This window comes from Micrasema longulum, unplaced genomic scaffold, assembly GCF_059751315.1.
Source record: "Micrasema longulum isolate JH-2025_06_02 unplaced genomic scaffold, ASM5975131v1 h1tg000328l, whole genome shotgun sequence".
NCBI lineage: Eukaryota > Metazoa > Arthropoda > Insecta > Trichoptera > Brachycentridae > Micrasema > Micrasema longulum.
The window spans coordinates 704,489-722,058 of NW_028277532.1; the positions used below are offsets into that span (position 1 = coordinate 704,489).

Sequence of the window (17,570 nt, forward strand, 5' to 3'; positions counted from 1 at the left end):
TCAACGCATGGTTATATAATCACGTGTTTACACGGCTCCGGGATACAAAGTGTTAAGTCCATTGTATAGTATTTTTGACTGTCCCACATTCAGCACTGCTTTTTAAATGTGGAAGGTATATTTGCGTATGTTTCCATTTTTATTAATGTTATATCATCGTCTCGTATGTTCGCTAATGGGTTTTTGAGTAAAAAATTTATCGTCTCAATTTTCGTCAAATATTTATTTATTTATTTTTTTATTTAAATCTTAAAGTAGGGCACACATATCATACATATTGTTATGCATGTTCTAATAATAACATTGCAAATATATTTAATTTATAAATTGTTTATCACATATGTCTTGACCATTATTTTAAATTTTGATATGTTTTTTTCTTAACAAATATTTTTTTTCCATTTCGTAATACTTTTTAATTGCTTTAAATAAAATTGAATTTTGTGACTTTGCCTTTTTCCTAAATGGAAGTCTAATTTTGTTCTTTTCTCTAGTATTGTGATCGTGTTCATGCTGGTTCCGATCAATTTTTTTTCCAAAATTCTGTTTTTTTTATTAGAGTTTATAATTTTATGAACAAATATCATCGAATTGTAAAATATTATTTATTTATATGTTGATAATTTAATTTCATTTACCATTGACTTTACCCTCGTGTATCTGTTTTTTTTCAAAATGATTCTAAAGGCTTTATTTTGTAATACAGTTAGTTTATCTATGTTTTCTTTGTTTGATAAAAATAAAATGCTACTACAGTAGTTAACGTGTGGTTCAAGAATTGCTTTGTAAATAGTTTTGCAAGAGTCCTTATCAATAAATCTTCTGATCCTTCCCAAAATTAATATTTCATGTCAAACTAGTTTGTTTTTTCATACAGCAGGCTTATACCCGTATGCAGAGACAAATCTTAAGGCGAGGAGAGTACATTCTATTGTCTTCATCTTCGGGTTATTCTCTGCATTTGAAATTAGAATGTACTTTCCTCACCTTAAGTTTTTGTCTCTGCATACGGGTATTATTCTGCCTCAATTTCGTTTCGTAAGTTCGTTCGTTCTTCATATTTCCATCTCACTCTATGGTATTTTGCTTTAATTCCATCTCATACGATACTAATGAATTTACGAAATGAATTAGTTACAGAATAAGACCACAGTTTAACCTTAGGTGCTAAGTAGAAAAAGTTATATATATTTTATGTAAGTTTAGTATATATTTTATGGAAGTTTATGTATGGAAGTGAATCAAAGAACTGGCAAAGGAAGGATGAAAGCCGAGTGAACGCGGCGTGATGGTAGTAGTAGTTAATTATTTTATTTTGTAATCTTTGTATTCTTGTTATGTTTGTTTTGTTACTAGTTTTCTGGAAGGCGATCATTTAAATATACATTTGAAAGTAAAATGGGGGTTTCTCTCATTGCATATGGCATATTTGCTTTTTACATATCTTGATATTTTTTTATATTTTTTTTACTATGTATTTTTTAATTAAGTACTCACCCTTATTTGGCATATTATTTATTACTCCTATTTTTTACTAATGTATTGGGTGAGATTCTAGAAACCATATCTTAATTATTATTTCAATTATGGTTTTAAATATATATAATATATTATTTTTCTTTTAATTTCAATTATATTTTAATTTTTTATGTATGATTATAATCTAAATTTGTGTAATTTATATTTTGATATTTATTTCTGATTTTTAAAAAATATATATAAGATATTATTTTTCTATTGATTTCAATGATACTTTAATTTTGTAAATATGATTATGATCAAAATTTGTTGAATTTATATTTATATATATATATATATCTGATTTTTTCTTACTATTGTATTTTTTGGAATTTTATTATTTATTACTTATACCTTGTTTTTATTGATTGTTATGGATCTATTGTATCACGCGTCATTATAATGTAATATAATCAATTGTACAATGTACTTTTTATTGTTAATTAATATGGCTTGATACGGGCACAGTGTAAAAGCCTTAATATATAAGTTAATTAGTATGTAAACGCGTGTAATTTTGAATGAATAAATAAATAAAATAAATGAATAGAATGTAATAGAAAGTACCTACTTGAGTATAGTAAAAATAATTAGAATACTACGCATATTAAAAATAAACATTAAAAATATTTGAATGGATAGAAAGAGGTAAATAAAAAAATGAAATCAGTCATTTGACGACGAAATAAGAGTTTTTTTGTTCATCACGTCGATTTTAGTTCGTTATACGCAGCGTGACGTTCACGTTTTTTAAAGTTTTATTTAAAAATTCAGGTAGACATATCGTAAGGCATAAAGCTAGCTTGTTGTTATTAGAAGGTAAAGCATTAGTCGCGCATTTCGGAGGCGGTAAGCGGAGCGGGCGGAGAGGGGAAAGTGCGAGAAAGGCGGCGTGGGGGGTTCCATTATAATTATTGTTTTGTCTGTGCTTTCTCATAGCCCTCCAGAACTAGAGTATATCAGTGGGACGCGGGAGACGCGGCTCAGTTGTTCTCCAGCACTTGACCGAGATAAGCGGAACCGACAGCGAATCTGACAGTGAAAGAAAACTAACTCATTCCGTTGAGAATGTAAACAACGCGCTTAAAACGAAGTGATTCAAATACCCATAAAGACAGTGACCAGATGAAAACGTTTACGCGTAAATTGCCGCGCTTCGTCATGTTTGTTTTTCTTTTGTTTGCCGCGGTGCGTGGAGAAACAGTGCATTTTACCAATTCCCAATCACAGTTGGATAGATCACTCGGATCAAATTATGGTGATGATGTCAAAACCTATCGGCTGGATGTTCCGAGATCTAGTCCCATCACAATCATTGAAGCTCAACCGTGGAACTCGGAAGACTCTAAAAAGGGAAAATTTCTATCCAGTGATGATTTTTCCGTAGATTACAATGACAGAAGAACTAAGGACTATCTCGTTCCTGGATCAAGTCACGAAGACCATTCTACGAATAGAGATGTCCAGGAAAAATGCTCAGGATTGTACTGTGACGAAATAGAAAAAAATAAGAAAACAGTTTACTCTCCCGATCTTTTAAGCAAGTTCCTCAAAGACTACGCCGATAAAATAAAAAATGCTGACTACAAAATCAAGGATAGACTGAAGCAAATGGAGATAAACGCGCAAAAGTCAAACGGTGGTTTTCCTGGAGGAGTCGATAATAAAAATAAATTAACTCATACGATAGACCTGAAAATTCAACCGAACGCAAACCGAAGATACTCTTCGTGGGACGAAGTTGATTCTAAGAAACACAAACATCCTTACGACGATAGTGAAGGCTGGGTTGCATTAGAAGCTGTTCCTTGGACGAGGAGTAAAATATCTAAGTGGCAAGCTAACGCCCACAAAATAAGCAAACCTTCGATCAACTATAATTCGTTTAACGTCGACAGAGATACTCAATACTCTGACAAATTTAACACGCATTACGGAAGACCAGACGAACAAAGCGATGAAGATTCAGAAACATCATTTTACAAATTTCCTACACCGGGATCAATCAGTCAGAGACCGTTTTATGAATCCGCTCAAAACGAAAATGATTGGCCGCATGAAATGCCATCTAGACCATCGTGGCATAAGCCCGCTCAGAACCGCCCCCATCAGTATGATTCAGAAGTAGAAGGAAGACCTCATCACCCTGATTGTGATCATAACCATCATCAAAGTATTTCAGATGACTACAACCGTAGGGTATATTCTGATAATGGTGGGATTATAACTGACGGACGTCCAGGTGACTTTCCGAGTGACAACTCTTACAGGAAAAAAGATATGCAGCGTCCAGCGGAAAACATTTATTTAAATAATCCAAGATCAGGACATCCATCTTCGTATCCTTCAAATGGAAACGGAGAGTGGGTGCTTTTATCAACTACAAAGGGTTATAAACTCCCAAAGAATCGTCAGCGGTCTTTATCTATTACACCAAATGCAGTGACATCTCACAGATCCGTCAGGTTAACAGTTTTGCCAGCAGTTAATGGCTCTAACGAGAATATGACTCTTTCCCACGGAGGGATGTTAGAAGTGGAACCATCGTTTCATACGGTGGAAGAATCTAGAAGGATATATGAAAGAGCGCAGAAGATTAATTCCACTACTCCAAAGCCAAAGAAGTTGAGAAGAGTTATTGCTACGAATGCTACTCCGGATAGTTCAGCAGTGATGGCTGCAGTTGGAGCAGGATTAGTCCCAGCTACAGTTGCTATGATAATGCCGATGGTACTGGGAAGAAAAAAACGCAGTTTGTTGGAACCATACTATCAGATTTCCGCTAATTTTCCAAATGTTACTCAACACCCGAATTTCGATTTTGAGTCTACCCTCCAAAGAACTCTATAATTTTTTAATTACACATAAAAATATTATATCTTAAATAGGCTCTTAATATTTATTGTGAACTTTTTCTTAAGAAATAGACTAGTAATTAATATGCGTACTAAGGTAATAATAAAAATTATAGTCAAATAAGGTATTATTTTAGCAATAATTATAATTATTTATTATCATTTATATTACTTTGTTGTTTCATAATTTCATGTTTTGAATATATTACGTAACACGCATTGAAAACTCCAAACGCTGTAAGTTTTCGAATTTTTTAATATTTAAATTCATTTCAACAGAGAGGAAGAACATTTTTGAGAAGGGAATATGGAGTCTAGGCATTTACAGGGCTTATGACCTGTCATTGGCTGGTTTAAGTGGCCACTTTACACACCGTGTAACATTCACTATTCTGCCCATGTTTGAACATCCACATTTCCTCATCTCTTTCATCTGTTGACTTTTGTGAAGTAAAATATCTAAAACCTTAATATTTAACTAACTAACTAACTAACTAACCATCACGCCATTTCCCCGGAGGGGTAGGCAGAGAGGATAGAACGTCACACCACTCTGTCCTGGCACACTTCCTTTGCTTCCTTCACATTCATACATCTTCTCATGCACGCACGTCGATTATTCCGACTTTTCACATGACCACTTTCAAGAATTTGTTGTACTTGATCATGCCATGTCTTTCTCGGCCTTCCTCGACTTCTACAACCAGACACATTCGCATCATAAATCTTTTTAGCCGTTCTTTCATCATTCATTCGCTCCACATGACCGAACCAAATATTAAAAATATTTAAATTTCAAAATACTGCTGGTAATACTACACAAATGTTTATTTGAGTTGATTAGTAAAAAAGTACAAAAGGTAATTTAGTTTTAAAAAATTACAATAGTTCAATTAGTTATAATAATTCAGTTGATTGGAAAAACGTATGGTTTATTAACTAATACAGAAAATTATTAACGTTCCAGGAAATTTATATATTTTAAAAATATTTTTTATTAACATAGAAAACTATTAATTTGTTATTTGTATGATAATTTTTACATATTTAAGTGCTCTATACATTGAAGATTTTACTATATTATTAGGAAAAAAATATTTTATGATGTAAAATAATTCAATCACAAATGATTTTTAAAACAGCTACAAGAAAGGAAACATTTTATGTTTATAATTTAACTACATGTTTAGTATGTGTAAAATCTCTTAAATGCATAAATGTAAAAATAAGGTTTTAGAACAATTCCGTTCTTTTTATACGGCCGAAGTTTAAACAAATTTAAGGGAATCATACAATTTTGCCAATTTAAAACCTCGTACTTTCGAAATTGCGCCATTAAAAAAGAAAACAGTAAACATTTGAAAAAAAAAATATTTCCCGGGGTATTTCTGATAAAAAAATATCATATAAGTACTCGAAAGATTATATAAGTTAAATATTTTATTATTTTTCGACCGGCAGATTACGTTTTTTGTCTTTTTTAAGAAGAATGTTTTCATTGCAAACGCTAAACTTAAGTAAGCATTTATATTTTAAGTATCTACTTAAGCCATGATACAAGAAAAGTTATTTTCTGAAACGGTTGGCATAATTAATCTATTTTAGTAATTTCACAAAATCCAAGTTATTAAATATAATAATTTAACTTGAAAAATTACAAATTAAATCCTTTAAATATTTATTTTATTTTATCTGTAAATGATAATAAACTCAATTAAGAATGATATTATACCTATATGCATGCAGGTAAAAAATAAATGATAACATTTGAAATAATAAAATTGTAATTTTTAACTAGTTTATTTGTTTCACTCCTGTATTTACACACCAAATTACATATTATACATTTAAATATATAATATAATGTTTGTTTTATATTACAATTTAAAATTAAACGCCTTATTAATAAGAACCTTAAGTACGAGGTATAACGCTAATAAAATACAAGATCAGTAGGCTTTTCTCCAAAAGACAAACATCTTTGAGAAAATCATTCTGAGAATATATTGTTGATAAACATGAAATTTACCCTTGTTAAACTACAATATAAATATAACTACCCCTTTTCACAGTATATTTCAAAACCATTTTTTCCATTATTCTTTGATTGTTTAATCAAAATATTATGAAAATTGTTAAGCAAGTATTTTTTTTGAATTATTTATCAGAAAGAAAATATTCCACCAAAATAATATAAATTGAAATTTGTATCTTATGTAAATTTAAATTATTATTTAAATGCATCATTAAATGAAACAGTGAGACCTTTACTTACTTGTACGTATATTGAAAAAAACAAAAATAAATAATATTTTTTAAAACAAAAAATTACACTCGATTCGCAATTCGTAGGTAAGCTTTTTAGGGTACTAGTTGCAAAGTCAGCAGCCTCCAAAAAATTTTTTTTTTCAAAATTAATTGTAAGATCCTTATAATTCAAGAAATTTGATTGTTTCTTTATTCCTTTTCATTTTTTTTGTGAATTTGCGAAAAAAATCATGAAAAAGTAGTCCTAAGTAGTCCTAGTAGTAGTTTAATGTGATTTGTTCATAACAAAAATTAGTGAAGGTAACTAACTTTGCAACCTAGTACCCTCATATTTTAGTCGTAACATTTTTTTTAAATGTGTATTTAAAAAGTTATAAGGTTTCTTGTATTTTTTTTCATTTTCATGTGATACTACGAAAATAAAAATAAATAAATAAATAGATCAAAATTTAAGTAATTTGAGAGCATAAAGGATTTTTCTTATGAACCCCATATTTTTACGCTCATTTATATTTCTGTTCTTCTCTAATAATAACATAAATTTATGAGAATTGTAAAAGTTGTTTAAAACTTCCTGAAAATAATTTACAAAATGTCTCTTACAGAATTGATAATCTTTGAGTATCTTCAAAACGAGTATATTATTATCCTACATTTTTATATAACATTCAGGGGATCGTAGAGTTTACGATGTGTAAAGGTAAGCTGCTAAACTTTGAAGGTCGCATGGTCGTAGTTGCTTGCAATGCCATTTCAATGCTTGATAAATACCTCCCCAAAGTGTTTGTCGTACCTCTCAATATGCCCATACCAATTTGGAATTTGAATTCAATCAAAGTTCTAAGAAAATCAATTATAGAATAAGATTCTGGCGGTCCATCAGTTGTTGTTACTGTATTTAAAGTTGTAGAAGGAGTGAGAGGTTCTTCGTATTTTGGAGTTGTAGGTTTTACATCTTCTGGTGTTACTTCAGGAACATAAGTTTTATCATCCAAATTGTTGAAATCAATGAAAACTGATCCACCATCATTTTTATTTGTCTCAGGATTACTCAAAGGTTTTTCTGTAACTATTTCAATTTGCAAAGACGACAAGTTTTTTCTCATATGTGGGTTATCTAGATGAATGTTTACGTTTCCAGATGACGAAATTGTATTTGCCTCAATATTATTGATTTCGTTATCTCTATCATTGTGTAATGTTGTTTGTTCTTGTTTGATTTCGGTGTTAAAAAGTGTGACATCTGTAGATGAAATTTTTGGTAAAAGTTCAGTATCGTCTCCAACACTTTTCTTCGATATATTTTTGGGTGATGCATATGATGGGAACTCTGAAATAAACTTTATATTAAAGGGTTTTTTATCTAAAGTACTTTCGCTAATTGCGTGAACGTAATAAACGTTCCTTCTCATTGAATCTTCAATTTCCTCTTGAGAAGACTTTTCAGTATCTCGCCTAGCTATTTTATGATGATTCTCAATTTTTCCTAGATTTATGTCGATGTTTTTAGGAAGATGCTTGTTTTTTATTTTATCATTGAAATATTTTTTTGGATGAGATTTAATCTTTTTGTTTTCCGTTCTTTTTTGTAAAAGTGTAATATGTGCGGTATCTGGTGTATTATATTCGCTCGCTTCAGATCTCAATCTTAAAATTTCTCTTAATGATTCTGCAGCACTTTCAATATTCATGGGTAAATCATGATCGAATAAAGCGACATTTCTTCTTCTCCTCTTAAGACTTCTAGGGCCATGCTCAGGAACGGAAACAGGAGTCACTGCTTGAATGAGTTCTTTTGGTATATTTCCAACTACGAATTGAGGTTGTTTATTTTCATCCAATCCTATTGAATCAACAGTATAACCCGTTTCTTTTTGTTGTTCAATAACATCTTGAGCTCCTAGATGCAAAGTTTCTTGCACGGGGTGTTTTGTGGTATCAGTTATCATTTCCTGGCTGTATCTCATGGCTTGACCGTATTCGTAAACTGGATCTGATATGCCTTCTGGATTGTTATAAGAATGTTGACCTGAATCAGCTAAAAAACCAGGATTTTCTGTTTGTCTATCAAGAGATTTGTAAACTGGTTGAGGTTGCTGATACGGGGAAAATCTGTCATTTTCTGAAGAATGTGTATCATAATGAATATGTTCCGAGTAAGCAGATCCATGAAAAGCGTCTTTATTTTGCTGTCCAACCCGATCACTAGAAACGAAAGAACCTTGATCTGACCCATAGCCAACATTGCGGTGGCGGATGTTTTGATCCTGAAGTGGCTTGGCTTGAGGATAGGTGAATTGCGTTTGTCCCGCGTATGGATTTATTGGTTGAATTTTATTATGCGTTTCCGGTGAATTTTCGGGGAAAAGAGAACCAAGCATTTCTTCTTCCCTTTGACCACCATCACTAGCGTACTGTTCATCATTCTGCTGGTACAGATCATCTTTTCTATCATTTATGTCATATGCTCTACGAACTACACCACCAAATGGATAAAAAAGATAACTAGCCAAACCAACTATACCCGCCAAGCTTACTAAACCAACTCCAACAGATGGCATCACTTCTCTAGATAGGTAATTATAAATTTGTGTAGTAATTGGCTTGTCTTTTGGGGGATTTTTAGTTGCAGCTTTTGTATTATTTGATTCAACTTTTGATTCTGGCGATGCTTCAATTGGTTTAGGTGTTGTAGATGCTGTTTTTCTTGTTTTGTGTTTATTCTTCTTTCGTTTGTTAGATGACCTCTTTGGTTTTTTAGTAGTTGAAGGAGCTGGTGTACTGACTTCAAGTTCAATTTCAACATGTTTTGCTTCCACGCTAATATCGTTATTTTCATCATTATTAGTTTTCAAAACTTCCGCAAGTTTATTTGATTGATTAACTTTTTGTTTAGAGTCAGGCAACTTGGCTTTATTTTCGTTTTTTTCAACAGTTGTTGTTGAAATATTTTTTATATCTAAAGTAGGTTTAACAGACGGCTTGGTGGTTACTTCCACTTTATTAATTTTAGTTGTAGTTGGAGAAGCTCTGATCAGAATCGGCTTAGCAGAAGTAGTTGCGATAACCGTTTTATTCAACGCAGCATTTTTGTTCTTCTGAATGCTCGCTAAAACCGAAGCTTTAATTTTATTCATAACATTTTCGTTTACAGCAGAACCACTTGCAATCAAATCAGATTTATTAGAACTTCCTATAGCTACTGGTTTTCTGACAAATGTTGGTTTCATTGTAATAATAGAAGGAGATCTTGTTGGTTTTGCTGATGGTTTAGGTTTATTGCTTTCAAGTGTTTGTTTTTTATCTTCAGCAACGGTGCTAGAATTTTTTTCTGGTTTTTTATTTGATTCATTATTTATTTTGTGCTTGTTATTTGTATTTGAAGATGCTGTGGTTGGATTTCCACTAAGTAGAATCCATGTTGATAGACCTTCATCAGTTGTTGAAGTTTCTTTTATTGGAATATTAGATGTCTTATTTTCATGTAGTAAAGAATGTTCTAAGTCATCCATGTTCATTGGAATAGCAATTCCGGCGTTAGAGTTTTCGATTACAGCTGGTTTCAAAGGTTCTACCGGTTTTGCTACTTTATTTTTTGTTTGCTGATTCTTCATTCTCGGCGGAGTTCGAACATCTGCTACAATACCACCCTGTCCAGTTGTTGGAGGTGGTGTTTTGCTCCCTTGTAATAACTGGCTGGCGACCATTTTGATAGATTCTCCAATGGCTGAAGAGTTTGAAGTTTTATCACTCCGCTCTGCCATCTTGTCGCCACTTAGTTTTTCATTTACTGGCTTCACTGTTGCTGACCTAAAAATAAGAAAAAAATTGTTTTATTATTTTACAAAAAAACAAAACTCCTAACACTAAAAATATTTACAAACCGCAATTGAAAAATATTATAGTCATATAAAAGACTTGTATTTTGCGATAAGTTTGCAATAGAATGTTATGTTTAAAAAAAACAAATGATACATTTTTTTTACAATAATAACTACGTATGTTTTGAATCGTAAAAGAAAATAATAAAAACAATAGTTAAATCTTATGTTTTAATGATATATACTTTATTCGTTTTTCGAATAACAGTAGTTTTACGAACATATAAAGTGTTTTTTAAATAAAGTTAACCCAAATATTCCTTTGTGGTTTTTCGGAATCATTGCAACCTTAAAAATGGCATATTTTTCTGAATGTTACTGGATCCGAGCGAATTAAGAATACAGTTCAGTGTGTAAAATAAATTCAGAAACGTGTTCACGCACAATAGTTGAGGTCTCAGATTCTATTCCTGGCATGGTCAACGTAAAACATTTGCTTTGGGTGGTTTAACACTAACATTTTACTGTTTCTGGACTGACACCTGACGCATAAAGTTGTTCACCTCACCTTCACGTAACCAACATTCAGAGTGCCAATGGAATATAATAACCGTACAACATTTCAAATGCATAAATACACATATCGATGGTAGCCACGTGAACTAACGTTTATTTTGACTAAATGGTTTTGAAATGATTGTAATTGTCTGCATATTAATATTAAAATTTGACGTTTTGTGGGATATTATACGTAGCTGCGTATACTATCTTACGGCAGCTGCCATCGATATTACATTGAAATATTTTGGTAGAAGGGATTAATTTTCAAAAATGTTCAGGAGAGCTGAAGACTTAATTTAATGACTTTCATCCAGAAACTACAATATTTTCGAGTTACTTTTCAATGATAAAATACCATTCTAACCTATGCTGTTTTTTTTTATTTTTTCCATATGTATTTACTGAAATATTAATTTAAACTTTTGAAAACTAAAACACAGAAAAAAATACAGATGGTCCCTTCTGCCATCTGACTACCAAGTTGACTATCATTTTTTTTTTACCAATCTATTTTTCGTTGGCTGAAATATTATGTTTTTAGCAATAAGCCCGCCAAAGTACAAATGAAGACTGGACGGACGGAAGAAACACACTTAATTAACAAAAGTTTTTTTTTCTTTCACCATCCTTATTGACTAATTACTGTTTCTTCCGCCTGATGCAAAACTTTTTAACCACTTTGTCGATGACTAATAATATTTATAAAGTTTTTTGTTTGACATAACAGTGTGTGCAGTAAATTTTACTAATTGGAATATTTTATTCAAATTCATTAACAAACTGACTAAGCTTAATTTTTCCTTCCAATCTTCTTATATTACACATTGATGATGCCTGCGAAAAGAATGATTGGTCTGTTTAACAGACTACCAAGAGAAGTGAATATTTTCCATTACAAGTTTTAGATGATTAACTTATCTTTGTTTTTTTTGTTTTTACGGATTTTATGTTTATACAGTCACCCTTTTACTTAAAACAAGCTAAACCATTATAGATGGAGACTAACCCAAGCAGAGGACAGATTATTATACAGAACTTCTGGTAACAACCCTTATTATTTATCATAGAATTAAGAATAGTCCAGAAACCGCACACGCGCATCAAACAAAAGACGACTTAACTACTCCTTAAATATAAGTAACGTTTTGACTGATTAATACGCAGCTCCCGATTTGAATTTAACTATGCCGTGTTGTGTCGTTTTTAAGTATAGAAATACTGCTGGGATCTTAAAGAAACATAGTGGGATCACATTTCATGAGTAAGTAGCAAATGCCTTTATTAAAAATTAAATTGTTTTTCCATCTATAAGATTGTCGAAGAAAACAAAATGGACATTTTGTTAGTGTGCCAGGGTAGTTAAAATTTTCACGCTACTTTGCTAATCTAATGAGAGAACTAATGAAAATTGGACCTCTCGGATTAAAAAACGCCGTGGTAGACATTTTACTGATATTATCTTTAAAAGATCAAATATGATTTAACGTGACATAAACATATCCGTTTTACATAAAATATTTTTTATTTATTTTTTAAGTTAAAAGTTCATTAATTAAATAACTCTTATTAAATGACGCTTTATTTATCTAATCTGTTGTGTCAATCAATGTTTCCGAGTGTACATTAAAATTTTAGAGAAACTAAAAAAACGCTTTTTGAAAAAATATAATTATCTTGCATTTATGTTATGATTATATTTTTCACGATTTGGCAACATTACGCGGCGACTTCACGCATGTGCGCGACAAAAGTGGGGCAAAGTTAGGGGTTTTTTGACACAGTCCGATGTATTCAAATATGATTCTATGTTCCTTCTGCACTTTTTTTTATTTAAAAAAAATAAATATAAGCGTTCTTATAATGTAAAATGGAAATCAGGTTGGGGTAGAGGGGGGTTTGAACCTCGGACCTCCGGCCCGTGAGTCCGCAACACTAACCACGAGACCACAACCCGATTTTAAGTTTAAATTCCAATCTTAATTCTATGCTATTTATACTAATATTATAAAAGCGAAAGTGTGTTTGTTTGTTTGCGTGTCGAGAGCGACAGATCAACTTGATTTTATGCACAGGAATAGCTGGTGATAATAAATTAAAAAAATAATATGCTCAGTGAGCAAAATTATTTGAAAATGTTTAAGGCGGGATGTCAAAAAAGATCAACTTGAAATTAATCCTCTAAATTTATTATTATAATTGACTTGCTTTTAGTATGCTGCCGTCATAAGGAAGAAGAACGCATCTATCATTTTTTCGAAAATTTGTTAAGTACATATTTGAAGTCAGAAAAATACGCATCTACTGGTACTTTAATTTATTCCTAAAATAACCACAACCCTATTCTTTTCACTAATAAATGAGACTAAACCGCAAAAAGTCTTGAAGATTATTTAATATAAAAGACTGTTCTGACTTATACAATTATAAAATACGGATTAAAATACTTATTTTTTCTCCTAATCCGTTTTTAAAAATATCTTAAATAAATGTACATACTCGTTTTCAATTAAATTTAAGATCTGGTGGTAATTTCGAATTAAATTGATTATTAGGTCGGCGTTACTAGTTTGAAAAGCAATAAATGGCCAGTAACGTCTATTTTATTTAGTTGAGTAGAGTCAATTGGCATATTAACACTAAAAAAGAAAGACGTTTACTTAATTACTAAATAAAAAGAGCGTTTCTAACTAGAAACGTCTTTTCATTGCAGTATAACATAATTTCTTGTATTTTTTTTAACTAAAAAGAAGATAAAAATGTTATTTTTTAAATATAAATTGAAAAAATTATTAAAATTAATTTATCTATTCCGTTAGGGCGAACCATAATACATACTGAGGCTGTGAAAGTGAAGTGATGTTTCGGAAAAAAACTTAAAACCCACTTGTTCTCTAAATCATTTGAATAAATCCGTAGCATGTGACAACAAAATAAATTGTTTTAATTAAATTGCAAATTTAATAGCTTCAATTAAATTAATTTAACAATAGAATCACTATGCAAAGCGCCCTTGAGGTATTTTATAACGAAAATGGCTCTATATAAGTTATCCAAAATAATAATAATGCTGTCGCATAATAATATACTTATTTTTTGTAGTATTTTTCACACAGCAAATTTTTCAATCTCCGAGTTACAAAATATTTATTTTCTCCGTTTTTGTTTTATGTAGAAACGTCCTTTTTTCTTATGACGGCAGTATGGTTAGTTTCGTTTGCTTTTCGTTTTGGTTATGAAGTAGGGTTTTGAATTTGTGAAGAGAAAAACTACGCTACGTCGCCATATGTAGATTAACTGATCATCGTATTTCTTTCATAGCGATAGTTGAAAGATCGATATTCATACTTTCAATCCTGATAAAATATATTATTCCACAAAAATTCTTATTGATGAACTAAAATACTTATTAACACGACACAACTAATTAACTTCCTAAATAATTTCTCCCTAATACCACGCGAGCAAAACCGCGGGGTAAAAGCTAGTAAGTTTATATTTAATTGTATAAGTAAATACTCAAGTACCTTTAAATTTTCTATAATTCACTTTATTTTATATTTTTAAGATAACCTACTCGTATGTACATTGTAATTGGCTATTTGCATTGGTAGATCTTATATTAATCTTTTATAAGAAAATTTTTGATTGAAATCCATAAACACTGGGATACCCTAGACAGGGTACACCATGCACACGAAACACGAAGTTCTGTGAGGAATGACTTAATGACGCCTAGAGCGCGTGTAGCGGTGTTTCAAAGATCTTTTATTTTAACGGGACCAAAGCTATATAACTTAGTGCCTTGCGTGAAAAAAATTGGCAAATGGTTGATAGAAATGGGAAGCAAAGAGTCAGAAAATTTGTTGACAATTATAACTTAATTAGGACCTATATGTTATATACATACTTATATATGTATGTATGGATATATATGTGTGCATGTACGGGTATATATATGTATGGATATGGATGAGGATGTGATATAGATATAGACTTAGATATAGATATAGATAAAGATATAGATATAGATAGAGATATAGATATGGATATGTTAATAAATATGGATATGTTTTTGATAAAATGCTTTGTGCCAATTAAATATGTACACACTTCTGTTCTCCGGCTCTGTATTTATTTATTTTTTATCTTAAAATTGCGTTATCATTAACTTATTTTTTCCTTTTTTTTACATCTTTCTAAATATTTTTTTGAAAGCATAAATTACATGTACTTTTTTTCGCTCCTTATATTTAAGTTAGTAGTAATTATTATTATACAACTATGTAGGACTATCATATGATTAATTGTAAAAGATCTTTACCGACAAGCCATATTCATTGGCTTGGTGAGTCCTGTAAAAAAAAAAAAATAATTTAAAAAATGTTTTAAAAATAACTAAAATGTAATATTGCATGTAAATAATATTTAAAAAAATATATATAAATATTATATTTATACTTATTATATCCGTGTACACTTTAGCAAATACGACCCTATATTTATTTATTTTTTGCCGCAACATATCGATTCCTTAGAACAGGCATTGCCTATATAGGAACCGATAGATCCTTTCAACTATTCAGCTATACCGCACTCCTTCGCTAGCTTGATTTATCCTTAGTGTTTAAGTAGAATATTTGTTTGTAATTTGGCTTATGTGATTTTTCTAATATATAAATAAATAAATATGTAAATGTAAAATAAATAAATAAGTATTTTTGCATTGGGTAGTTACATAAATATCATTTACCTTACGGTCGTAATTTCATCATCATCATCATTCCCTTTCCGCACCTAATGGTGTATAGGGCACTGCATTTGTACATCAATCACAGCACTTTCAATCATTTCTGTTACATGAAGGTAAGATGGTCAGTCTTACGGTGCCAGTCCAGGGACTATGAAATATTCTAGTTTAGAAACACCTTTTTAAATAAATATTTAATGTAAACCCTGTCGGGAATCGAACCCGAGACCTCTTGCATGGTAGGCAGACGCGCTGACCACTACACCATGAGGCTGACTGTCGTAATTTACTGGTTTTTTTTCTTCGTATTATAGTTTACGGCACTGACGTAGGTACATATGCCTTTATAAAAAATACAAAACAGTAAAAAAAAATCCCCATGAGACATAGAAGACATATACATAGATCATTTAAGAAACATACATAGTTCTAAATAAAATTAATAACTGTAAAAATATGTCCTTATGTGTAGGGGAAGGGTGTACAAAATGACATAGATTTTTTGAAAAATGGAAAAAAAAAATTGGTAATATATTTAGTAAAAAATCTCTTTGGTTCAAAATGTACACTATTTTTTAACATGATAGAACTGTTGCTGTAGGAAAAAATACAAATCTATCAAATAAAAATACAAAAATAAAAACACACGGAAAAAAACCGTTTTGCCCCACCGGGTGTACAAAATGACATACGATATATACTTGGATAGGATGATTATTCAACACTTTTTAAACACAGAATTGATAAGTTTTTTTTAATGAATATTAAAGAATTAAAATATTAAATGCACACTTCACAAACAAAAAACTTGTTTTTTTTATTTAAACTAGCACATTCTGCATAAGCTCAGTTTCCACACTTCATGCATTTTAACCATGTTTTACGTAGCTTTGATCTCGTATATAACTCATTAAAATAAATGCATGAGCAGTCATCTTCATCGTCTGTAAGTAGAAAGTCTTCAGTGTCTGAATCAATAATATTTTTTTACATATACCTTGTTTACACTTTTCCAGGATATGTTTTTGGAACCTTTTGCTTTAGTCTCTGATATATTTGGAGTTGTATTCAAATGTCATATTTTACGCACATAATTGCGAAGCATTATTATTATTTTTTTTAAAAAGTTGGGAAAAATGATTTAGTATGTCATTTTACCCTACTCGTACATATGTCGTTTTGCCCCACTACGTGAGTTTTTAAAAACATTAAAAAATATCACATTGCACTTTGTAAATTTTAACGAAATTATAGTTTTTCATGAAGATTGACAATGACACAACATATCCTTTCAGTTTTTGTTGTAGAATAATACAAATAAAATAATGATAATACCTTCGGTGTCCGCGCTACAAAAATATTGTCTTATTTCATAAAGTAACCAGCAACACGTCCTCCTCGGGGGTCGCCATAAGCGTCCTAAATATTGGTGAGTATTTGTGTGTCGTACCAGGGCTCATTCTTGTGCAGATTCAAACATGACCAAGAGTTTGGTTTCTGGGATATGATTACTATGTCATTTTACCCGCCTGTGTCATTTTGTACATCCTTCCCCTAATAAAAAGTTCAACACATGATATGGTTCTTTATTCTCATTTTCTAATATGAATTATTTACAACTTGCTTGAAATCGACGACAAAATTGAAATATCTTGGTTTATCATAAGAACGTAAATAAATCATTTCATTTAGGAAAAAGTCATTTAAATAACTGCAAACTGGACGTGTGCAAAGAGGTGTAATTCGACGGAAATGTTCATTTTATATTATGGGTATAAATTTTTGTAATATTGAATAAAT

At 30.8% G+C, this 17,570-nt stretch overlaps 2 protein-coding genes across 2 annotated transcripts in view; one reads left to right on the plus strand and one right to left on the minus strand.

The window, feature by feature from the left end:
- Positions 1–2,459: 2,459 nt before the first annotated feature.
- On the plus strand, positions 2,460–4,494 carry LOC148282454 (uncharacterized). The gene has a single exon (XM_088225074.1). It carries the CDS (start codon positions 2,644–2,646, stop codon positions 4,366–4,368), a length of 1,725 nt encoding a protein of 574 aa, XP_088081200.1. The 5' UTR covers positions 2,460–2,643; the 3' UTR covers positions 4,369–4,494.
- A 2,595-nt stretch (positions 4,495–7,089) lies between these two features.
- LOC148282455 (uncharacterized) overlaps positions 7,090–17,570 on the minus strand; it is a 34,248-nt gene continuing 23,767 nt past the window's right edge. The window contains exon 3 of the mRNA XM_088225073.1: positions 7,090–10,451. Coding sequence (XP_088081199.1) covers positions 7,310–10,451 — 3,142 coding nt within the window. The 3' untranslated portion in view covers positions 7,090–7,309. The remainder of the gene's footprint in view (positions 10,452–17,570) is intronic.

What these genes read in the sequence shown, in the direction of transcription:
- LOC148282454 (XM_088225074.1), top strand. Translation starts at nt 2,644, where the DNA reads ATGAAAACGTTTACGCGTAAATTGCCGCGCTTCGTCATGTTTGTTTTT.